Source organism: Entelurus aequoreus, linkage group LG25 (genome assembly GCF_033978785.1).
Source record: "Entelurus aequoreus isolate RoL-2023_Sb linkage group LG25, RoL_Eaeq_v1.1, whole genome shotgun sequence".
NCBI classification, from domain to species: domain Eukaryota; kingdom Metazoa; phylum Chordata; class Actinopteri; order Syngnathiformes; family Syngnathidae; genus Entelurus; species Entelurus aequoreus.
This window is the reverse complement of record NC_084755.1, coordinates 18,073,161-18,099,787: the sequence shown is the minus strand read 5'-3', so window position 1 is coordinate 18,099,787 and position 26,627 is coordinate 18,073,161. Positions and strand designations below refer to the sequence as shown.

The window sequence follows — 26,627 nt, the reverse complement described above, 5'->3', positions numbered from 1 at the left end:
TTTGGAATATATTTCACTGTAATTGGCTCTCTCTCTCTTTCTCCTCAGTACAAATCAGTCTGTTCCCTTGCCATTTAGACATTTTCTTGATTCGATCATCACTGACCACTCTGCTCTCCTGCTGTCTATCAGACGAATCAGTTGATTCTCTGCTCTCAATTGTCTATGCTAGTAAGCTGTTATTCTCTGCTTTGGAGTGTTGATGCTGGGTTGCTAGTTTTCTAAATCACCTCACACACTTGAAGGAAGCAGCACCGATCATAAACACACAAACAAACTCACACACACACACACACACACACACACACACACACACACACACACACACACACACACACACACACACACACACACACACACACACACACACACACACACACACACACACACACACACATAGTTGGTTTATCTGTTGTGATAGGCAAAGAGCCAATGTGCAAAGAAAGAAGGGAAATATGGATCATAAACGTTTAAGTGGAGGAGCTAGAAAAAAAATTCAGCAAGAAAAGAAAAAAAAGGAATCAGTTTTACTTGAGAGTGTTCCAAATATCTCCAGCTTCTTCAGTACAAAGACATCTGCTGAAAGCAATTCTATAAATGCTACTGCAAATTCAGCTAAGGTTAGCAATGCACCTGAGCTAGCATGTAGCTCCCAAGATCCTGAGACCACTACAAGTGTAGACACTGAACCAAATGCTTCTGATGCTTATGATTCAACCAATTCAGCAGTAGCCAGTTGCTCGGATGAATGTGAGGTCACTGCACCTCTGGACAGCATAGAAAATGAGCTGAATCTTTCTTCAACACCATCTACAGTGACAACTCTACCTAGTGATCCCGCTAAATGGGCTGAGACCCTCACTGAGTCAATGAAGGAAGTTCTTATTCAAAGAGGTGCAAAATCATTTCACAACCGTCACAGCCATTATCCAGCTTCTGTGAGGAACAGTGGGCTAGGAGGCAAAACCCGATGCCTAAACAATGAACATTTTACTTCACACTTGCCCAATGGACAACGAGTACAAAGAGAGTGGCTGATGTACTCTCCCTCTACTGGTAATGTTTACTGCTTTGCATGCAAACTGTTTTCCCCAAAAACGCATTCTTTTGTGACAGGCTATTGTGATTGGAAACACTCAGAAAGATTTGGTGAACATGAGCGAAGTGCTGAGCACATAACCTGCATGCAAGCAGTCTTGAACCGCGCCAAAGGTGCCACAGTTGATGCAGACCTGTTCAAACAGTTTCAGGCAGAGAGCAGCTATTGGAGGCAGGTGTTACAAAGAGTTGTTGCAGTCATTAAATTCCTTGCAGAAAGGGGCCTTGCATTTAGGGGTAAAAATGAATCGTTAGGGTCTCCTCTCAATGGGAACTACCTTGGTATTCTGGAGGTCCTGGCTGAATTTGATCCCTTTCTAAAGGATCACATCAGAAAGTTTGGGCAGATGGGTCGAGGTAATACCTCATATCTGTCCTCCACCATTTGTGAGGAATTCATTGAATTGATGGGTGCAAAAACCAAACAGGCTATAGCAGATGAACTGCAAGCAAGCAAATACTACTCTATCATTGTGGATTCAACCCCAGATTTATCTCATGTGGACCAATTGACATTCATATTCCGTTTTGTTAGCAAAGAGGGCAGTGTTGTTGAACGCTTTGTGGGTTTTGAGCCCATTACTAGCCATACAGGTGAAAGTTTGGCTAACTGTGTCATGTCTGTGTTGGAAAATCTAGGGTTAGAGCTGTCAAATTGCAGGGGGCAGGCTTATGATAATGCCAGCAACATGTCAGGGAGGTATAATGGGTTGCAGGCTCACTTAAAGAAAAGCAACCCATTAATACACTATATTCCATGTGCAGCTCACTCTTTGAATTTGGTGGGAGTCAACAGCATTGACAGATGTGGAAATGAAGTCTCTAAGTATTTTGACTTGATTCAGTCTATTTACAACTTCACAACTGCATCCACACACCGATGGGACAGGGTATTTGGCAATTCCAACATAGATCTCACACTTAAAGCTTTATCCAACACGCGTTGGAGTTGCCGTGCAGAATCTACCAAAGCACTGTGGCAGAACTACAGTAAAATAAAAGCAGCACTACAGGTTATTTCCACTGATGACACAGAGAAACGAGACACACGAACTGAAGCTGACAGTCTAGTGCGGAAGCTGGATTCACTTGAGATGGCCTTCATGGCAGGCTTTTGGGACACTGTTCTGTCCAGATTTCAGGCCACAAGTCTGCAACTTCAAAAAGCAGACATGGACCTTGGTACAGCAGTTAGATTGCTGGAATCTCTGCGCACCTTTGTTCTCTCCCAAAGAGATCTATTTGATCATTTTGAGCAGAAAGCCTTAAACATGTTGGGTGGCACCCCATCTTACAGGGCTGAACGGACGAGGAAACGTAAAAAGTTTGCTGATGAATCAGCATCCCCAGATGTTGTGCTTGAGGGAAGGCAACTGTTTCAAATAGAGACATTTATTGCCTCTATTGATCAACTGAGTTCAAGCCTTAATCACCGTCTGGAGGCCTACAAACATCTGAACAATTTGTTCAGTGTCCTTTTCTCTTTGGATACAGAGTCCAATGCTTCAGTCCTTCACAAGGCCAAGATTCTCACTGAATCATACCCATCTGACCTCAATGAAAGTCTTGGACAGGAGCTTATACAGTTCAAATCTTTTATACAGCTCAACAACACTGATGAGGAGAGGACCCCTTCAGGACTGCTCAAAACAATAATACATTTTGGACTACAGCCTACGTTTCCTAATACATACATTGCGCTACAGATTTTTCTCACTCTACCGGTCAGTAACTGTGAGGGAGAACGCTCATTCTCTCTTTTGTCAAGAGTAAAAAATGAGCTGCGCACAAGAATGACTCAGAAAAGATTAAATGCGTTATCTCTAATGGCAATTGAGAGTGAGCTGACAAGAGAGTTGGACTTCAATGATGTGGTGGATGATTTTGCAAAATTGAAAGCACGAAAGAAACCCCTTGCTTAAAGGTGCACTGTGTAAGATTTTTAGGTTATTTCCAGAATTCACCCATTCACTAATGTTAGGCTACCTGTTTTCATGAATACTTACCACCACCATAAAATTCTAAGTATCCATTATGACTTGGAGAATTGCACTTTTGCCATTTCTGGGAAGTGTCACCTGGATTGTGAAGATAGGATTGACTTTAGGCAGAAGCTTGGTGCTTTCTCTGGCAAACTGAACCTCAAGCTTCATTCTCTGCAGCTTTGCATTCTTGTGCAGACTTTCATCCACAAGGAACTTTTCAACTTCCCCACTATCGTGAAGGGGCCATCAAAAGATTTCAGTGTGTCCAGCATGTCTAGTCTCTTACTCTCCTTTCTTTGAGCCATCTCTTGTTCCTCATCTGCCCTACTCTCGAATTTTGCCTTCATGAATTTACTCCAGTTGAGTTCAACCTCCCTTTTTGCTTGTGCTGCTGCCTTGAAACCTCTGAAGCTCCTGGCTCTTCTGTAAAATTATTGACCTATTGACTGCGTTCAGTGTGCCCAACTTCTTCAGTTTGTAGTCCACCTTGCCACATTGTCTCTCCATCCCAATGTTGTGCACAGGGGTGCCATCAATGTTACTAGCCTGTTCACTGACAGGGTCCATTGGGAAGGTCTCCTCATCCATCCTCTGCCTGGCCAGGACAGTCTTCAGATGGGGCAGCATGAGATCTGTCAGCTGCTTCACTTCATCCAAGTATTCGGCAGCCACGTCTGACACTGAGTTCAGGACATGTCCAGTGCCTGTCCAGCCACTATAGCATTCTTGGAAATGGGCTATCTTGACCTGCATGCAGCCCTTGTACCATGAACTGGCCTACACCTTTCTTTGTGGTGCTCTCCGATGCATGTTATCATTTTACCTTTCTCCTTCTCCTCAAGCTTAACCACAAATAGATACAGACTTTGAGCCTCAATTTGCTGCACAGCTGCCGTTATGCCAAAGTGTTTTCCTAAGATATTATTTTATTTTTAATGATAGAAGGGAGGAAAAGGGGGCAAAAATCATGTCCGATTTAGTTTTTTGGGTGGGGTGGGGGGTTTATTTCATGATAGCTACCAACTTCCAATACATAATATCTCTCAAATGACCCAATGCACCATCACTGAAGTGGGCGTAATCATTTTCCAAAATGTTTATTTTTAGGCCATTTATCCCCTCCCCCTGTGTCTGTGTGAAACCTGTGCTTGTCAGTGTCTGTGTGGTATACCTAATAGTGTGTGTGCAGTATGTGCACTCTTCTGTACAGTACAGTGTGCATGTCTGTTCACAGTATACAGTATTTCTTGCATAGTGCGTGCGTGTGTGTGCGCCCACACGCGCGGGGGGTTGAGGGGCCAAGACCATGTCAGGCCCAGGGGGCCAAAATTTCTTAATCCGCCCCTGTTTATCATTCTATTATTTTGTCAACATCATGAGGGACAAGCTGTAAAAATTGATTATTTATCTACTTGTTCATTTACTGTTAATATCTGCTTACTTTCTCTTTTAACATGTTCTATCTAGATTTTTGTTAAAATGTAATAATCACTTATTCTTCTGTTTGATACGTTACATTAATTTTGGATGATACCACAAATGTGGGTATCAATCCGATACCAAGTAATTATCGGATCATACATTGGTCATATTCAAAGTCCTCATGTGTCCAGGGACATATTTCCTGAGTTTATAAACATAATATGAATTTAAAAAAAACGAAAGAAGATGTTGTGATGCCAAAAAATATCTATGTAATCATAATAGTATCGACTAGATACGCTCCTGTACTTAGTATTATTACAGTGGAAGTTAGGTGTCGATCCAACAATGACATTTGTTTACATTTTGACGCCGGTGAGCTACGGTGTGTAGTGAAGCATGTTTAGCTATTCCTCGTCCTGCAGGGATGATACTTGTAAGAAACTTACTTTATTTGTCGCCATGGAGGCGAGGATTAGTGATTTAGAAGTAGCTAAAACACTGCAGACGGCGGATTGACTTTAGTCATCACCTGTTATTGTTGACTTTGGACTGACTAGCGGCAGGCTTACAAACACACACGCATCCACAAAAAATATACGCCACACACATACCCCACCCCCCATCCAACGCCCTTGACGCGAATCACTTAGGAGTGATGGACGGCTGGGCAGCACCCGAAGAGCTGCAGCCTGCCACGGTATCCCCCCCCCCCCTCTGTTGCAAGTATCGAGATGTATGTTGTAATATGTATATGTGCTTTGCTATGGAGTTTTTTTTCCCACTCCAGACTGGACCCCCGTAGGAGTCCAGTCTAGATTGTATTTTTTTACTCAACCTCCAGTGTTTACCTTTTTCCCATCTTTTACGGGGCGCCTTGTGGCGACCCATCAGCGTTCCTGTTCTGTAACCCTGTACACTGTTTGTTTGTCTAATCTTGAGCGGGTTTGTGCTGAAAACAAAGTTTTGTTGTACTTTTGCAATGACAATAAAAGACCTACCTATATATGGAATTTCTGAATAGCTGAAAACGAACGCAAATAAATAAACACCATCCTATTTGGAATGGGTGTTTAATCTTATCTCAGTAAATATTGTACTGTTTTTTTTCTTTTTTCTCCCATTAAAATCAAGATGATAAAGAGAAAGGCGATGTCATGGCATTACCTGGCATCTGATCCAATCAGTCATTTGTTAAATAAACTCCAGCAAATATTCCTCTCCAGAACACAGTTCAAATTGCTGTGTTTAAGGTTTCATGATAGCCAGTGTAATTAAGATGATTGTGTTCAATATTAACAATATTTCTGGTACCTGATTTCTATGTAAATATCTGACTTGAATATATAGTTTAAATGCGCCGTTGAATATATTTGGCGCTAACAAGGCGGCGAATAATGCAGAGCACATGCTGAAGCTTTAACAAAATGAGAATCCAACAAACAAGAGCGCTCTGCTGCTTTGAAGTAAGAATCCACCCCAAATCCAGAGAAAAACGTTGCCGGTCCAAAAGGGGATTAGAGTTTCTCTCAAAATAACATCTGCACTAATCTCCATGTTCCTGCGCGTCCTCAGCGGGGAGAAAGGACTCATCCCAAATAAACTCCAACAACAAGGTTTGTGTGATTCAATTATGCTAATTAGTAGAGCACAACATTTACAAGCCAGATAATTAGTGAGTCAAGCATCCTCATGATGAGCGAAGTTTGCTCTCCCGGAGACATTTTTTATGGAGGTTCATTTGTGTCTTGATTAAGAAAGCTTTTTTTTTTTGGACACTGAATTATTTTACAGCGAATTCTTTAGCGTTTGAATTTTATGAACTACATTTTTATACATGCCGACAATTTCATTTAGAAAAATATGAACAACATACACTATAAGGCCACCTGCCTTGACTCACATGAGAACTTGAAGTGCCATCTGTGGATAATGCATATGTTTAAGAGCTATTTCTTTATTCATAATCATGTTTGAATCAGCTCATATTTTTTTCCTTAATTTTACTCTGTATACTAGTTTCTCTTTGTCTTCAGATTGCCTGGTTAGACAGGGTCGTAAACCATCAGGAATGTGAACACAACCCCCAAGTCTCTCTTCTTATCAGTGTTGGGGGGGGGGGGGGAGATGGGGGCTTTCTTTGTGTGAAAAGAGTTGCTTTTTGCCTGTGGAATGCCAGATCAACTTGGGCTACGCATTTGTATGTGTTGTTTGAGGCTGGTCTCTATTCTCAAATATTTGACAATAAATTACAAAATACCTATACTGTGCTTGGTGTATATTCGAGATCAGTTTATGTGTCATCTAAGGAACTTGGGACTGACCATCATTTTACATCCCACTTGGAGGAACATCTGGTCAAACGCAACACATCCCATTCCTAACCCATAGGGTTCAATATGATGTCGGTCCATATTTTACAGCTATTACAGCTTCAACTCTTCTGGAAAGGCTGTCCACAAGGTCGCGGAGTGTGTTCATAGGAATTTTCCACCATTCTTCCAAAAGCGCATTGGTGAGGTCACACACTGATGTTGGTCGAGAAGGCCTGGCTCTCAGTCTCCGTTGTAATTCATCCCAAAGGTGTTCTATCGAGTTCAGGTCAGGACTCTGTGCAGGCCAGTCAAGTTCATCCACACCAGATTCTGTCATCTATGTCTTTATGGACCTTGCTTTTGTGCACTGGTGCACAGTCATGTTGGAAGAGGAAGGGGCCCGCTCCAAGCTGTTCCCACAAGGTTGGGAGCCTGGATTTGTCCAAAATGTTTTGGTATCCTGGAGAAAGTTCCTTTCACTGGATCTAATTCTTTCACAAATGTTTGTCGAAACAATCTCCATGCCTAAGTGTTTGATTTTACACACCTGTGGCCAAGTGATTAGGACACCTGATTCTGATCATTTGGATGGGTGGCCAAATACTTTTGGAAATATAGTGTATTTGTGTGTTTAAAAATGCATTTTGTCAAAATATAGTGTTTTGAATTTCAATGTGTAAAAATTCACTATAAAAAAAATTCAGTGTAAGAAAAAAAAAATCAGTCCATTAAAATTGTAAAAAAAAGTCCATTTAAAAAAACTGTGCTGAGTTTTTCAGTGCATAAAAATTCAGTTTAAAAAAATAGGTATGGAAAAATTCAGTGCAGAAATATTTGGTTCACAACTCAAGACCCACTTTTGGTTAATTAACACTGAAGCACTTCATTGGCTGATTCTGAGACACGATCATTTGCGTCATTCTAAATTTCTTGGAAGTGACAACAAATATTACTACACTAAATTCTTATATATTGATTTTTTTCTTTTTACACTAAATTATTATACAATGATTTTACACATAATTTTCACGGATTGATTTTTTTTATTTTAACACTGTATTTTGAAAAACTGCATTTTCAAACGCACACATTTTGCTCACAAATTTCATCCAATGAAACAAAATCAGTTCACAGAATTCAAACGTAAAAAAATGTACCGTATTTTTCAGACTATAAGGCACAGTGGTTAGAGTGTCCGCCCTGAGATCGGTAGGTTGTGAGTTCAAACCCCGGCCAAGTCATACCAAAGACTATAAAAATGGGACCCATTACCTCCCTGCTTGGCACTCAGCATCAAGGGTTGGAATTGGGGGTTAAATCACCAAAAAAATTCCCAGGCGCAGCCACCGCTGCTGCCCACTGCTCCCCTCACCTCCCAGGGGGTGATCAAGGGTGATGGGTCAAATGCAGAGAATAATTTTGCCACACCTAGTGTGTGTGTGACAATCATTGGTACTTTAACTTTAACTTAAAATCCTTTAATTTTCTCCAAAAATCGACAGTGCATTTTGTAATCCGGTGCGCCTAATCTACGGCCTAATTCTGGTTGTGCTTACTGACCTCGAAGTAATTTTATTTGGTACATGGTGTAATAAGCGTGACCAGTAGATGGCAGTCACACATAAGAGATACGTGTGAACTGCAATATGATGGCAGTAAACAACACCAAAACCTTAAATGTGTCATAACGTGGTCTGTGAGGGTTTTGTTTTCCCGAGATGCAAGAATAGAAGTGGACATGGCGTGAAGGTAAGGACATCATTTTATTTTAACACTAACTACAGAAAGGGTACACACAAAAGGCGGAGATAAACTTGGCTAAGAAACAAAAACTACCACAAAGGCAAAACTATGGACAATAAACAAAAACTTAAACCCAGATTCCGAACTAACAAAGGTCTTAACTCATTCTCTTTCTATGCCACATCAATGTGGAATGCGCTCCCAACAGGTATAAAAGAAAGGGCATCTCTATCCTCCTTCAAAACCGCTATAAAAGTTCACCTCCAGGCAGCTACAACCCTAAACTAACACCCTCCCCGGATTGCTAATAATCAAATGTAAACAATCAAATGCAGATTCTTTTTCTTATGCCTTCTGATCCCTCTCTCTCTCTCTCTCTCTCTCTCTCTCTCTCTGTCCACTACTTGATGTCCATATCCCCACCCCCCCCACCCCCCCACTCCTGATTGTAAATAATGTAAATAATTCAATGTGATTATCTTGTGTGATGACTGTATTATGATGATAGTATATATGATAGTATATATCTGTATCATGAATCAATTTAAGTGGACCCCGACTTAAACAAGTTGAAAAACTTATTCGGGTGTTACCATTTAGTGGTCAATTGTACGGAATATGTACTTCGCTGTGCAACCTACTAATAAAAGTCTCAATCAATCAATCAAAACATGAAAATAGACAAAACTCACTTGGCATGGAACTATGGGTAGCAGAAGTCAAACAGAGTTAATGTCGCCAGGCTGACTTCCTGGCAACTATCGGCTTAAATAGTCTTGAACATGATTAATGACAGGTGTGTGAGTCCAAATGAATCAGGTGCGTGACATGAGGACAGGTGAAAACTAATGGGTTGTCATGGAAACAAAACAAACAAGAGTGCACAAAGAGTCCAAAACCCAAACCGAACATAACCAAAACAAAACATGATCACACAGACATGACAAATTGTTCCATTGAGAATATAGAACATTACACACGGCGCTCAAAAATCTGTCAAAATGTTTTTAGTACGACTACGGTAAGCATGAAGCCACACCACTTGATGGATTGTCGACGCATTAAATACACGAGTATTACTATGGTGTGTGTATAAGGACCGCAAAAGGGCACCCATTAGCTGACATATTACCTGGCGTTTTGGATCGCAATATTATCAAAAACCAACTTTTCTTACCTTCTGGTACCTGCTGATGTGTATTTGGGATCTGCATAAGTCCTGAAAATGTGCGCACGTCCGCAATTGTAGTCCGTAGTCGATAGGCTTCTTCTTTTTCTCTATCTCCTTATGTGACATTCATTCTCCTCTGTTGCCATTTCTAATATAAATTAGTGTAAAGTCCTTACTTATATCTGTCAGTAGACTAGCTATCAAAGCGCTAAAAACTGTAGAGGGTTTACATTATTCACCCATGGAACTTTAGTTTTTAGAGGGTTCCGGTCGGTTGCACTAGTGAGCCACGGATGAGGAGAGGCTGCTCCGTTATTGATTTAAGTAAAGTCTGAATGTCATTAAAACAGTTAGCTCCATCTTTTGACCAAAGAACCACCATTACATGTTATGTAGACCAAAGATAGTGTTTTAATAGGGTTGTTCGATAATATCAGACTGCCGATATTATCGGCCGATAAATGCTTTAAAATGTAACATCGGAAATTATCGGTATCGGTTCAAAATTATCGGTATCGGTTTCAAAAAGTAAAATGTATGACTTTTTAAAAGCCACTGTGTACACGGACGTAGGGAGAAGTACAGAGCGCCAATAAACCTTAAAGGCACTGCCTTTGCGTGCCGGCTCAGTCACCTAATATCTACGGCTTTTCACACACACACAAGTGAATGCAAGCCATACTTGGTCAACAGCCATACAGGTCACACTGAGGGTGGTTGTATAAACAACTTTAACACTGTTACAAATATGCGCCACGCTGTGAACCCACACCAAACAAGAATGACAAACACATTTCGGGAGAACATCCGCACCGTAACACAACATAAACGCCCAGAACCCCTTGCAGCACTAACTCGGCTGTTTTGAGGCATGTTTAAAAAAATAATGCACTTTGTGGCTTCAATAATAAATATGGCAGTGCCATGTTGGCATTTTTTTTCCATAACTTGAGTTGATTTATTTTGGAAAACCTTGTTACATTGTTTAATGCATCCGGCGGGGCATCACAACAAAATTAGGCATAATAATGTGTTATTTCCATGACTGTATATATCGGTATCGGTTGATATCGGAATTGGTAATTAAGAGTTGGACAATATCGAAATATCGGATATCGGCAAAAAAGCCATTATCGGACATCTCTAGTTTTTAATTTAGGAAAAAATCATAACATGAAGTGAAGTGAAGTGAATTATATTTATATAGCGCTTTTCTCTAGTGACACAAAGCACTTTACATAGTGAAACCCAATATCTAAGTTACATTTAAACCAGTGTGGGTGGCACTGGGAGCAGGTGGGTAAAGTGTCTTGCCCAAGGACACAACGGCAGTGACTAGGATGGCGGAAGCAGGGATCGAACCTGGAACCCTCAAGTTGCTGGCACGGCCACTCTACCAACCGAGCTATACCGCCCCAATATGACCCCTTTAATGCACCTTTTAATCCGGCGCGCCCTATGGTCCAAAAAATACGGTACATAAATTCAGTGTAGAAAAAAAAAAAGACAGCGATGAACCTCCTTACATTTTGAACAGGAAGCCATGCAGAAAGAAGCAAAGAGGAACCCAGAGAAGGAGGAATGTATTCATGTCACATAGCTGTGAGTAATTGAATCAAGTTGTCATCTGGCATAGGAGCAGACTACATTGAAAGGACTTCTGTGTCGTTAGCAGAACACAAAAGCTGGACCAAAAAAATCCTGCTCTTATAAAAATATTAGGTTTATTCCACTGATAGACGTGCCAGATTTTATAAAGATAGTTTTACTGGAACTGCTTAGTATTAGATGATTGGAGGGTGCATAGTAGTCTTGTATGGAGGTTATTTTGTGTCTTTATTAGGTAAGCGTTTTTTTTAAACACTGAATTGAGTGCTTGATTCTATACACCTGTGACCGGGCCAAGTGATTAGGACACCTGATTCTGATCATTTGGATGGGTGGCCAAATACTTTTGGCAATATAGTGTATTTGTGTGTTTAAAAATGCATTGTGTCAAAATATAGTGTTTTGAAATTCAATGTGTAAAGATTCACTGTAAAAAAAAATTCAGTGTAAAAAAAAGAAAAAAATCAGTGCATTAAAATAAATTGTGAAAAAAAGTAAATGTAAAAAAAGTGTGCTGAGATTTTCAGTGCATAAAAATTCAGTTTAAAAAAATAGGTATGGACAAATTCCTTGCAGAAATATTTGGTTCACAACTCAAGACCCACTTTTGGTTAATTAACACTGAAGCACCTCATTGGCTGATTCTGAGACACGATCATTTGCGTCAGTCTAAATTTCTTGGAAGTGATAACAAATATTACTACACTAAATTCTTATATATTGATTTTTTTTATTTTTTTTACACTAAATTATTATACAACGATTTTACACATAATTATTTTTAATTTTAACACTGTATTTTGAAAAACTGCATTTTTAAACGCACACATTTTGCTCACAAATTTTCGTTCAATTAAAAAAAATCAGTTCACAGAATACAAACGTAAAAAAATTACCGTATTTTTCGGACTATAAGGCGCACTTCAAATCCTTTCATTTTCTCCAAAAATTGACAGTGTTCCTTATAACCCGGTGCTCCTAATCTACGGCATAGTTCTGGTTGTGCTTACTGACCTCGAAGCAATTTTATTTGGTACATGGTGTAATGATAATTGTGACCAGTAGATGGCAGTCACGCATTTTTTGCGTTTGAATTTTGTGAACTGAATTTTTTTTTTTTTACTTCAAATTATGCTGACAATTTTATTAAATAAAAATGTGTGCACAAAATGCATTCGTTTAAAAATTCAGTAAATGTGCTAGCTCGATACTAACTTACATTGGAACTGCCGTAGACACGCTAGCAATTAGCATTAGCGATTTTACATAGCGATTTTGACACTTTCAAATTTGGCAATGAAAACTACAACTAAGATGCATGTTACAATCAAACATCTGGTGTGTATTAAATGCAATACTTACAGTACAAACACGTTGTAGGGTCCAACAAAAGAAAAGACTGGCACTTTCAAATTAATAGCAAAGACTACTTCCTGACTACTGTCATCTAACGACTTGGAATTGCAACTGAATGCAAAGTCGACTATGTAATACAGTACAGTACTTGCAAACGAGACACAGAAGTGTAACAAAACAAGATAAAAACTGTACAGCACAGCTCGGTGTTCTTTTTTTCAAGCAATTAACATTTATTTATACATTTGAACACACACAAAAGTACCCAAAATGTAAACTGTTAAGTATCTGTATCAATTATTGGGTATCGGCAATCGATATGGTACCGATTCAAATGTGAAAGGTACTCATCCCTACCATCATGGTGCATATACAGTATGAACAACTGCTGGTGTACATTGTGGTTGTCTACACTAGTGGTGTCCAAAGTGCGGCCCCTAGTTAATTTTTTTAACGGCTAGTTGCACTATCGTTAACATTCTAATCTTAACTTTGAACATACTGATTACATGTGAACGAAGGGCATACTTAATCAACAGCCATACATGTCACACTAAGTTTGGCTGTATGAACAACGGCAACACTGTCATAAACATGTGCCATATAATGAGACCACACTAAACAACAATGACAAGAATATTTGCAGCGCAACACAACATAAACGCTACAGAACAAATTCCCAGAATTCCCTGCAGCACCGACTCTTCTGGGACGCTACAATATAAACATACGCCATTGGTGCATCTACACCTAACATCCACTGTAATGATACCAAGTGCAGGAGCGTATCTACTCGATACTACTATGATTACATCGATATATTTTAGCATCACAAAATCTTCTTTCGTTTAAAAAAAAATGATATTATGTTTATAAACTCAGGAAATATGTCCCTGGACAAATGAGGACTTTGAGTATGGCCAATGTATGATCCTGTAACTCCTTGGTATCGGATTGATACCCACATTTGTGGTATGATACAAAACTAATGTAAAACATCCAAACAACAGAAGAATAAGTGATTATTACATTTTTACAGAAGTGTAGATAGAACATGTTAAAAGAGAAAGTAAGCAGATATTAACAGTAAATGAACAAGTCGATTAATAATTCATTTTCTACCACTTGTCCTTAATAATTTTGACAAAATAATAGAATGATACAATATGTTACTGCAATTAGGAGCCTTTGTTTGTTTACTTACTAATAAAAGACAAGTTGTCTTGTATGTTCACTATTTTATTTAAGGACAAACTTGCAATAAGAAACATATGTTTAATGTACCCTAAGATTTTTTTGTTAAAATAAAGCCAATAATGACATTTTTTGTGGTCCCCTTTATTTAGAAAAGTACCGAAAAGTACCGAAATATTTTGGTACCGGTACCAAAATATTGGTATCGGGACAACACTAGTAGGTTTATACCTCTGTCATATTTAGTTACTTGATGCAGGCTAACATTTTAAAATTTTTTTCCAGGTACACAACTGAGAGTAATATATGTTGGTACTTGACGCATGTTACAGTTAGCATTTTAACACGCTAACATTACCGGGTTAGTTATTTTTTTAAGCTAATTTAGCAGAGTCATATTTTTTGATATTTCACAAATGCTAACTGTAATCATGTTAATGTTAACATGTTAGCATAGTCCTATTAGCATAAAACTTTTTTTTAACTCTATTTGCACATTTTTTTTTGTTACTTGACACTGTATAGCCAGCATGCTAACTGTTAGCATTTCAGTTCGGCTCGTCAATATTAAGACGCAATTTCTAACAAAATTGCATGTTTTAGTTTATTGAAAGGAAATCTGTATATTGCACTGATTTTGAAGTCGAAAACGACCAAAATGGTTTGATTGATTGATTGATTGAAACTTTTATTAGTATATTGCACAGTACAGTACATATTCCGTACAATTGACCACTAAATGGTAACACCCGAATAAGTTTTTCAACTTGTTTAAGTCGGGGCCCACGTTAATCAATTCATGGTAATTGATTCATGGTATTCATGGTCCCTGCATCCTTTGATTTGTCAGTCTGTGGCCCTCAGTGGAACAAGTTTGAGCACCCCTGGTCTACACCGTTGTGTTTCTTTGTGAGTTGTTGCATTTTGACAATTTAATTAGATTGGCATATCTAACTGAGCAACAAATGACACCTGTGCAATGTATCTACCCATTGAGAGCATTACCAGAGGCTGGACACGTTCTCTTTCCTTGGCCAAGTGGGACCATGAAACTGGCACATGGACACCGACTGGAAGTAGCTTCAAATATAAATCAAGTCGGACTAATTTAGGAAATCAATACATGCTACTATTCATAGGGGATTGTTGAAAAAAAATAAATCCCTGTTGCACATGTGACCTTGTTCTATTGCTCCTGTGCAAGATGTGTGCCAACATACCCGGAAGTCGATGCCCACTGTGGAGATGAAGCTGCCGGCCAAGAAGGCTCCGTCTTTAAAGCGGACCAACAGGCAAGTTTTGCCCACACCTGAGTCGCCGATGAGCATCACCTGCACAAGAAAAACAGTCGGGGGAATTTATGAGTTACTTGCTACTTCAGAAAACCTCAGTTGTACTCGGCTGGCTCTAACTTTTGACATGAGCAATTATTTTAGTAGCCCCATGAAGGTAAAGACAGTAGTGTGTTGATTATGCCTTGCACTTGGGTTAGGGCGGGGTTCAGCAACCCGTGGTTCGCGGCTTTTAGTGCCGCCCTAGTGGCTCCATGGAGCATTTTTCAAAAAAGATTGAAAATGGAAAAACATAGGGGAAAAATAAATGTTTTTGTTTGAGGACAAACATGACACAAACCTTCCCAATTGTTAGAAAGCCCACTGTTTAATATGTTTGTATGTATGCTTCACTGATGAGAGTATTTGGAGAACATCGTTTTGTCCTGCCAATTTCGGCCGTTCTTGAACTCCCCAGAGTGTGGAACAGTTTGTTTACATGTAAAATGTTCCACTCCTTTGTCGCATTTTGTCCACCAAACCTTTTATACTGTGCGTGAATGCACAAAGGTGAGCTAGGTTGATGTTATTGACTTGTGTGGACTTGGTCAGTGCATGACTGCAAGCTAATCAATGCTAAAATGCTATTTAGGCTAGCTGTATGCACATACTGCATCATTATGCCTCATTTGTAGGTATATTTTAACTCATTTAATTTCCTTTACTTATGTCCTCTGTGTATTTAATTTATATTTACATTTCTCGTGACACATTAACTGTATGTACTATTGGCTACATTTCAGATAGTTGTTTCTGTGCCATGTTGTTCCAGACCACAGCACACATTACCTAGCTTGCTAAAGATTGTAATAAATCCATTAGAAGAAGACCGTCTGTTCTTTCCTTAAACTTGGACACACACATCTATACCTTTGGCCATTAAAAGCCAGTCATTTCCAGGAGTTCTCACCTTTTGAGTAGCCTCTAATTCACTAATGGTTTATAATGTTGTAAAAATGTGTAGAATAAATATAACATTTCAACATTTCTGTCAACGAAGATTTGCTTCAGCCTGCGACACATAGTAATTTTGATAGTAGGCTATTATAGCTAATATAGTCACTTACATCATGCGTTGCCTTCATTATAACACTTATATAAGACTTTTTTTATTTTTTATTTTTTCTTTTTATTAAGCAATCCAACAAAACAATACACAGCAATACTATAATAATGCAATAATGCAATTCCAATTCCAAAATCAAACCCGACCCAGCAACATTCAGAATAGCAATCAACAGAGCAACTGATAACACTTACTGTATATAAGACTTTTCATTTTTTGCAGCTCCAGACAGATTTGTTTTTTGTATTTTTGGTCCAATATGGCTCTTTCAACGTTTCAGAATGTTCTTGTTCTATTTTTAAACAAAGAAAACAATATGAAGTTGTCTCTATTTTTAAGTTATCGTGCCTTGATTTTACCAGTCTGGCCCACTTGGGAGTATATTTTTTTTCCATGTGGGCCCCGATCTTAAATGAGTTTGACACCCCTGATTTAAATGATTTATATTTGGCCGATGATAGAGCTTTTAATACCATCGTTCTATCGTGATAATGCATGTTGATGACAACATTTTAGCTGTGCCCCGCACAATTGTCAACGACCACATCTTCAACGGACATTCTCGCTGGCGGCTAACGTCCCTCCACAGTGCTAAACCGATTTTACGTAAGCAATCTTCGCCTCCATGGCAGCAAATAAACTAGGTTTCTTACAAATTACATTATCACTGGAGGACGAGGCCTAGCTAAACATGCTGCACTACACATCGTAGGAAAATATGCCAACCGCTAACCGCAAGCTAGAGCTCTTACGATACCAATTATAGTATCAGAATATGGTTGATACTACTGTGGTGAGATCAATAATTTTGTACTAACAAAAATCTTTTGTTGTTTTTGTTACTGTTAACAAACGCAATAAATAAGTCCTTGAACACAGGGAGGCTCTAAGGGGAAAAACAAATGGTTTAAATTGGAGACAAGATTAGGATATATCCATCCATCCATTTTTTACCACTTGTCCATCTCGGGGTCGGGGGTGCTGGAGCCTATCCCAGCTGCATTCGGGCAGAAGGAAATTCAACCTAGCATAGTTACACGAACGGATATGAGTGATGGGATGCCACACGGCGACCACATGCTCTTTTATTTTAGCCTATAAATAGTAGATTTTTATTTGTGCAGCTGTTCATCTCTTCTTTCTCCGGTGCCTGCCGACATCATCAAAGGCACTCTGAGCAATAAGCCTGTCTCACTGATAGGCATGAGGAAAAAATCTTGAGATTAACGTCGATTGTGTGGAGGTGATTGCTTAATAAAGGGCCCCTCAAATGCTGACAAAATTGGCACCTATTTCATACACTGCAAAAACTGAAATCTAAGTAAGATTAAGTATCTCAAATAAGGGTGATATTTGCTTATTTTCTGTCTGATAAGATAATTCTTCTCACTGAGCAGATTTTATATTTGTCTTTTACTTGTTTTAAGGGTTTTGGTCCTAAATGATCTCAGTAAGATATTACAGCTTGTTGCTGAGATTTTATGACCTATATTGAGTAAAACATGCTTGAAACTAGAATATCAACTGTTGCAAAGCTGTGTCATCAACACTCACGAGTTTAAAACTACTTTTTTAAAGTAGTAATTTCGTATTTCAAGCATGAAAAAAAAAATCAAGATTTTGACACAATTGTGTCTCATAATTAAAACAGATGACAGCCAAATTGACTTTGCTGTTTTATATTCAATGAAACAATAGAAAATACGTACTCATATAGTACAAACCCTGTTTCCATATGAGTTGGGAAATTGTGTTAGATGTAAATATAAACGGAATACAATGATTTGCAAATCATTTTCAACCCATATTCAGTTGAATATGCTACAAAGACAACATATTTGATGTTCAAACTGATAAACTTTTTTTTTTTGTGCAAATAATCATTAACTTTAGAAGTTGATGCCAGCAACACGTGACAAGGAAGTTGGGAAAGGTGGCAATAAATACTGATAAAGTTGAGGAATGCTCATCAAACACTTATTTGGAACATCCCACAGGTGAACAGGCAAATTGGGAACAGGTGGGTGCCATGATTGGGTAAAAAGTAGATTCCATGAAATGCACAGTAATTCACAAACAAGGATGGGGCGAGGGTCACCACTTTGTCAACAAATGCGTGAGCAAATTGTTGAAAAGTTTAAGAAAAAACGTTCTCAAGCAGCTATTGCAAGGAATTTAGGGATTTCACCATCTACGGTCCGTAATATCATCAAAGGGTTCAGAGAATCTGGAGAAATCACTGCACGTAAGCAGCTAAGCCCGTGACCTTCGATCCCTCAGGCTGTACTGCACCAACAAGCGACATCAGTGTGTAAAGGACATCACCACATGGGCTCAGGAACACTTCAGAAACCCACTGTCAGTAACTACAGTTGGTCGCTACATCTGTAAGTGCAAGTTAAAACTCTCCTATGCAAGGCGAAAACCGTTTATCAACAACACCCAGAAATGCAGTCGGGTTCGCTGGGCCTGAGCTCATCTAAGATGGACTGATACAAAGTGGAAAAATGTTCTGTGGTCTGACGAGTCCACATTTCAAATTGTTTTTGGAAACTGTGGACGTCGTGTCCTCCGGACCAAAGAGGAAAATAACGATCCGGATTGTTATAGGTGAAAAGTTGAAAAGCCAGCATCTGTGATGGTATGGGGGTGTATTAGTGCCCAAGACATGGGTAACTTACACATCAGTGAAGGCGCCATTAATGCTGAAAGGTACATACAGGTTTTGGAGCAACATATGTTGCCATTCAAGCAACGTTACCATGGACGCCCCTGCTTATTTCAGCAAGACAATGCCAAGCCACGTGTTACATCAATGTGGCTTCATAGTAAAAGAGTGTGGGTACTAGACTGGCCTGCCTGTAGTCCAGACCTGTCTCCCATTGAAAATATGTGGCACATAATGAAGCCTAAAATACCACAACGGAGACCCCCGGACTGTTGAACAACTTAAGCTGTACATCAAGCAAGAATGGGAAAGAATTCCACCTGAGAAGCTTAAAAAATGTGTCTCCTCAGTTCCCAAACGTTTACCGAGTGTTGTTAAAAGGAAAGGCCATGTAACACAGTGGTGAACATGCCCTTTCCCAACTACTTTGGCACGTGTTGCAGTCATGAAATTCTAAGTTAATTATTATTTGCAAAAAAAAAATAAAGTTTATGAGTTTGAACATCAAATATCTTGTCTTTGTAGTGCATTCAATTGAATATGGGTTGAAAAGGATTTGCAAATCATTGTATTCCGTTTATATTTACATCTAACACAATTTCCCAACTCATATGGAAACGAGGTTTGTAATTTTACACGCCTTTATTCACGTTTTTTCTGCGGGGAAATGTGCTCTAGTTCTGTAGATGACATCACAACATTATCAATTATAAAGTCTGGCCATGGCTTTTAAAGTACAATTAGTAGTCATATCTACAAGATAGGAACTATTTTGTTTCCATTGGTGACTTTGTATCAGAACCAACCAAGGTTCAATCTTGGGGTCGACTTTATTTAACATCTATATGCTCCCACTAGGACAAATCATGCAAAATAATAACATTGACCATCATTGCTATGCCGATGACACCCAAATCTATGTAGCGCTATCACCAAATGACTATCGCCCCATAGATCTTCTGTGCCAGTGCATTGAGCAAGTCAAACACTGGATGTGCCAACATTTCCCACAACTAAATGAGGATAAAACTGAGATAATTGTTTTTGGTGCTAAAAAAGAAAGGTTTAAAGTCATCCAACACCTTCAATCACTGTCCCTGAAAACCTCAAATAAAGCCAGAAATCTTGGGGTTATTTTAGATTCGGATTTACATTTCGACAGTCACATCAAATCAGTAACAAAATCGGCCTACTATCACCTCAAAAATGTAAAAAGACTTAGAGGGCTCAAGTCAGCTCCAGACTTGGAAAAACTTGTACATGCCTTTATTACCAGTAGGCTAGACTATTGTAATGGTCTCCTTGCAGGTCTTCCCAAAAAAACTGTCAGGCAGCTACAGCTTGTTCAGAACGCTGCTGCTAGAGTTCTAACAAAGACCAAAAAATGTGAGCACATTACACCAATTCTTAAATCCTTACATTGGCTCCCTGTACATCAGAGAATTGATTTCAAAATCCTCCTGCTCACATATAAATCACTACATGGTCTAGGGCCCAAGTATATCACTGATATGCTCCCACTATATAAGCCCTCTAGATCACTAAGATCTTCTGAGACCAATCTGTTAGCGGTTCCAAGAGTAAACTCAAATCAAGGGAGAGCATCATTCAGTCACTATGCAACAAATAGCTGGAATAAACTTCCTGAAGATGTCAGACTTTCCCCAACTCTGACTACTTTTAAAACTAGACTGAAGACTTTTATGTTCACCTTAGCTTTCAGCTAAATCTTTTAATCTTTTAACTTTTAACATCTGCACTGGTTTTATTTGTATTTTTATTGTCTGCATTTTAATTTTGCTTTTATTTTCTTTCATTTCACTTTGTTGTCTGTGAAGCACTTTGAGTCTGCCTTGTGTATGAAAAGCGCTATTCAAATAAAGTTGCCTTGCCTTGCCTAGTTGCTCATAAACTAATTGATATTTTGGGAAATGACTGCTAGATTAATTTTCAGGAGCAAAAAAACTTGTTTGTGAAGTCTGGATGATCTGGACGCTGTGGGTCCTTTAAAGATGAACCGACTGACGCGAATAGAGTGCAGTACTTGGCTGCAACCAGCAGAGGTGCTGTGGATTCAGCTTCAAGGGCTTTGATATTTGAAGAAGTACACTACGAGGCCAGATATGGGAAGCACAGCCCGATACAACAAAAATACATGGAAACAGGAGTTTAGAACATTCAGAGTGAGCTCATCCCTGCACACTGAATGACATACGATCCGGTAACAGATGATACGTCATAGCAGGTCAACACATCCCATAGGAAGCTGTCATCATTTCACTACAGTGTATGTCTAGTGACGATCAAATATGACGTGTTTTGTCTCCTTATTGGCATTTGAACTGGAAAACTGGAACAAGTGAGTTATTCTTGCACACATCAAACAGCTGCTTCAAATGTACGCGTAGGTTGCACGGGTCCCTGGAGACAGACTCCGGGAGAAAGTGTTTTTTGAAATTTTCGGTCTTGAAGACAGTGACACTTTTAATCGCACGACTGCACGCACCGGGGTCAGAGCACACCATGTGTGTTGCCTGTCTGTTTGTGTGTGTTTGTTTGTGTGTGCTATCAGGTGGTGTGCACCTCTCTGCGCCATCGATCGTCTATTGACACAGCTGGTGTCAGGAGTGTGCTGCAGTTTAACGCATAAAGGAGCTTGTTCGGAAGGAAGGCCTGGAAAACAACAAACATGTGGAATCTTGAAAATAGACGATTGGCCACAACGTTAGGTAGGGCAGTGTTTTTCAACCTTTTCTGAGCAAAGGCACATGTTTTACATTGAAAAAATCCTGAGGCACACAACCAGTAAAAATCATTGAAAAATTAAACTCAGCAGCCAATGTTGACAATTAAAAAGTCGTTCTCGCAATTGTTGGGTATGACTTTAAACCAGACCTGGGCATTCTGCGGCCCGCGGGCCACATCCGGCCCTTTGTGCGTCCCTGTCCGGCCCGCGTGAGGCCAATTATAAATTACAAAATACATTTAAAAAAGTATCTATGTCGAGTGTGCAATACAACGGTGCTGCTTTTGTTTTGAAAATCGTTATTTGTATTACTTCCGTGTGGACGTATGCGTGATTGTGAGTGAATGTGAACAGCTGCAATCGCAAATTACAAAATAAAGTTGAAAAAACATCTATGTCGTGCGCGCAATACAACTGTGCTGCTTTTATTTTGAAAAGTATTATTTATGGGCGTGTGTAACCTGCGAGTGAAGGTGCACATGCAGCGACAAGTGATGCACGCTTTACACCCGAGACGCTAAAAAGAGAAAAGTTGATGAAGAATGGCGTGTTTCCAACAAGACATGGACTGCCAAGCAACGTTCCCTCTAAGGTGCGCGCCTGCGCAATTGCGCACTGCTCAAGCGTCCGCTGCGCGCAGCAAATATATGCCGCGCACCAAATCAAATCCCATCTGAATTCTAAACAAAATAAACATATTTATTCTATGTAATTTTGCAATGCAACTTTGAGTGACAGTGACAACAAGCGGCCCTAACGGTGTTCGTCAACACCGTTCAATTGAACACCGTTCAATTATTGTAACGTCTATCGAGATGCTTCGAGGACAGGAATTATATCCATCACTTTATTGAGCAAAACTGTTTATATTCGGACATAACCACACCAAAAACATGAATAAAACACTTCTATCTGGAAAAACTAGTCATTTTCTGCCGTACAAACCAGGCCAAAAGCAACTTGTCATGTGTCACCAACACGCATACCACTAAGCCACTGGTGCGTTTATGGCCACACAAAAAGTCGGACAACTCAAACACCACACAAAGTTACACTATGACTCCTCAGTCATACGTGTGCTTATTTTACTGTCATTTATTATTAATGTTAATTTATTTATATTAGTCATGGAATGCTGTTACACACACTATGTTGAAGTATTACTATTATTATTATTATTATTATTATTTATCTTACGGTATATATCAAAAATAATATTGAGCAAAATTGAATTGAAATATTGTGGATGTGGCCCTCCAGCAGTGCTTGGGTTGCTCATGCGGCCCCCGGTAAAAATTAATTGCCCACCCCTGCTTTAAACCATAACCAAGCATGCATCAATATAGCTCTTGTCTCAAAGTAGGTGTGCTGTCACGACCTGTCACATCACGCCGTGACTTATTTGGAGGTTTTTGGTGTTTTCCTCTGTGTAGCGTTTTAGTTCTTGTCTTGCGCTCCTATTTTGGTGGCTTTTCCTGTTTTGTTGGTATTTTCCTGGAGCGGTTTCATGTCTTCCTTGAACATTCCCCGCACCTGCTTTGTTTTCGCAATCAAGACGATTTAAGTCGTGCGGACGCTATCCTTCTTTGTGTGGACATTGTTGATTGTCATGTCATGTACGGCTGTACTTTGTGGACGCCGTCTGCTCCACGCGCTGTAAGTTTTTGCTGTCGTCCAGCATTCTGTTTTTGTTTACTTTGCAGCCAGTTCAGTTTTATTGTCGTTTTGCGTAGCCTTCCCTAAGCTTCAATGACTTTTCTTCGCGGCACTTGCCTTTTTTGAATTTTTGGTTCAAGCGTTGATACCTTTTTACCTACACGCTGCCTCCCGACATCTACAAAGCAATTAGCTACCTGCTGCCACCTACTGGTATGGAAGAATATTACATGGTTACTCTGCCGAGTTGTAGACAGCACAGACACTCATCAACGGCACATTATTTGCGGATTATAATTACTGGTTTGCAAAAAATGTTTTTTTAACCCAATTAGGTGAAATTACATAATCTCCCACGGCACACCAGACTGTATTTCCGCGGCACAGTGGTTGAAAAACACTGAGTCAGGGCATGCAAATAAAATATGGATACATCATTATTTATGCATAGAAAAATATTAACTGAATAAGCTAAATATTGTGATGTTAAAATCCTCAAATGTGACTATTTAATCACATTTAAAACGTTATTCTTCCACACAAAGTATCGATTTAAACATAACAATAGAAACAATACATTAAAATATATGTTTAAATAAATAGTAATAATATTGAAAATATACAATTTATTAAAAAAGTACAAATATAAATTAATATTACAATTATAATACAACATTTATATCAAAATTTTATTTTTTTTCTGACAGTTTTCAGTGGTGTATAAATGTACTGCATCATAAATTATAAACAAGTGTAAGTGTAAAGTGTTAGTTTGTCTCTTGCATGTAAAATATCTGAAAAAGCCATCCAACAATATTGCAAGCGGCTTTCTTCTATGCTACTACAACCACAATAATAAACAAGAAGTAATGTTGACATAAAAACACCATTTTACACCAACTTGCATTGGATCTTTCCTTACCTTAAATGCAATGTCATAAAACTCGCTGCTGCTGCTGATGGGGGGTCTGCTGGGATGGACCACCCCGTTCATCTGCACAATAGCGGGGCTGCTCCTCGCACCTTTCTCACCACCACTGCCTTTCCCGACGGGGCTGCTTGTGTGTTTACCCCTGCCAGCCTTCTTGCGAGACATGTCCTCCAAAAAAAAAAAAAAACGTTCAACTTGGGGCACAAAAAAAAAAAGCAACTGGATGATTCTTAAAAAAAATAAATGAACAAAAAAAACCTCAGCTTTTGCTTGAATGGACGCAAAAGTTGCAACAAAATAGAAATAAGAAGCTTACTTGTTTTAACAGAACCTAAAACATGAAGCTAGTGGACATAGACCGTTTTTAAAATGTATTTCTATACCGGCAGCTTGTTCCACTCTGCACACTGAAGGAGCAAGTGAACGCACCTTGACAGTGAACGCGACATGACAAAAGGGGGCGCTGCTTCTGTTGCGCACACACGCACGCACACACGCACACACCCACACGCACACGCACACGCACACAAACGTGCACACGCACACAAACGTCACTTGTATTAATAACATACAGGAAAGTCAAATACAAAAAGCGCATAGGAATGAGCTGTCCATGGTGCTGAAATAACAATACACTTGTATTTGAATGTAAATTAATTAGATCGTTTTTTAAATACACATTGACATACTTGTTAGCACCCTTGGAAATCAACACATGAATAAAATTAATACAATTGGACACAATCATTCATAATATTTGATACACAAATATAACATTATTTACCGTATTGCAGTTTACAAGTTATATTATTACGTTATGGTATTATTTGTAGTAATATTGTATTGTTGGTAATGTTTTCATATATACTTTATTTTTTTAATTTTTTTTTAACACATGTTGACACTTGAAGAACTGTAGGGCGTGACTACAATTTTGTTCCACAAGAGGGCAACAAAACAATATAAGACGATGACACCCAAAAGCCACAGTTTGCCAATGATGGGCCGACATTGAATAGTAGGGAATCAAAAGTTAAAATAAAAACAATGATTGCAAAAAGTTACAAGCAAAATAATATATTTGTTGTACATCACAGGTTAGTGGCAATAATAAATCAACAATAACTGCTGCTTTGTAGCCCTCCATGAGCAATAGCCCACATGAGAAATATTGTTGTTTTTTTGTTAGGTTTTGAATGAACCCATCGTGAAACATTTATCAAACTAATTGTGCAATACTTGTTATCTATACATGTATATAGCAGCTAAATATATAATTCCGAACACGTTTTTTTTATTCATTCATTCATTCTATTCAATTGTATTATTCTTTTTTTTTTTTTTTTTAAATTGCACTGAATATGATTGCACACAATGACTATGATTCAGATATTTGAATCTATAACAACAATTAATGATTTTATATATACAGTATATGTAGCCTAATTTTATCTATATATAGCAGCTAAATATATACTGTAATTCGGAACAAGTTTTTTTATTCATTCATTCATTCTATTCAATTTTATTATTCATTTGTTTTTGTTTTTAAACTGCACTGAATATGATTGCACACAATGACTATGATTCAGATATTTGAATATATAACAACAATTAATGATTTTATATATACATTATATGTAGCCTATGTCAGTAATTCTCAAAGTGTGGTATGCAAACCAATAGTATTAGGGCTCCATCTAGTGCACGGGTGTCCAAAGTGCGGCCCGGGGGCCATTTGCGGCCCGCAGGTAATTTTTTAATGGCCCCACGACACATTCTAAACATACGATAACAAACTAAACAAAACATAAACAGTGGTATAAAAGAGCAAACAGGTGAAATGTAACAAGAAAATGTTGCGTTGTTGACTCTAATAACATAAGTTGCCATGCAGTTTCTTTTTTTTTTTTAAATAATAATGAATCAAAATCAGTGTCATTATGAATGATTGACCTATTCAAGGCTCCAATTACGTCACATTCCACTTTGAGATATTTTTTGGGGAAAATGTTGCATATTTTGTGTTTGCCATATAAAAAAACTAAGCTGTTTTTTTTTTTTTTTTTAAAGAAGGGCCGAAAACGAACAAACAAAAAACATAAACAACAATAAAACTTATAATTGACGGATGCATCTGAAGGTGATCTCGAGATTATTGTGTTAAAAGTAAAAAAAAAAATTATAAATTATTTTTTAACACTTTAATGAGATTTTAGTGGGATTTTTTTTTTTAAGTGTCATTGCTCAAAAAATAATAATTAGTTAAAATCAATGTTGTTATGAGTTATTGACCTTTTTAAGGCTCCAATTATTATATAATCTCAAATATTCCAT

General features: G+C 38.6%; 1 protein-coding gene across 1 annotated transcript in view; it reads right to left on the bottom strand.

The window, feature by feature from the left end:
* The window catches only part of LOC133642213 (ras-related protein Rab-26-like), a 139,131-nt gene extending 114,297 nt beyond the window's left edge, over positions 1 to 24,834 (bottom strand). Inside the window, exons 1-2 of the mRNA XM_062036294.1 lie at positions 24,282 to 24,834; positions 15,113 to 15,223 (exon numbers count right to left, since the gene is read on the bottom strand). Of these exons, the coding sequence (XP_061892278.1) occupies positions 15,113 to 15,223; positions 24,282 to 24,455 (285 nt within the window). The 5' untranslated portion in view covers positions 24,456 to 24,834. The remainder of the gene's footprint in view (positions 1 to 15,112; positions 15,224 to 24,281) is intronic.
* Positions 24,835 to 26,627: the final 1,793 nt, after the last annotated feature.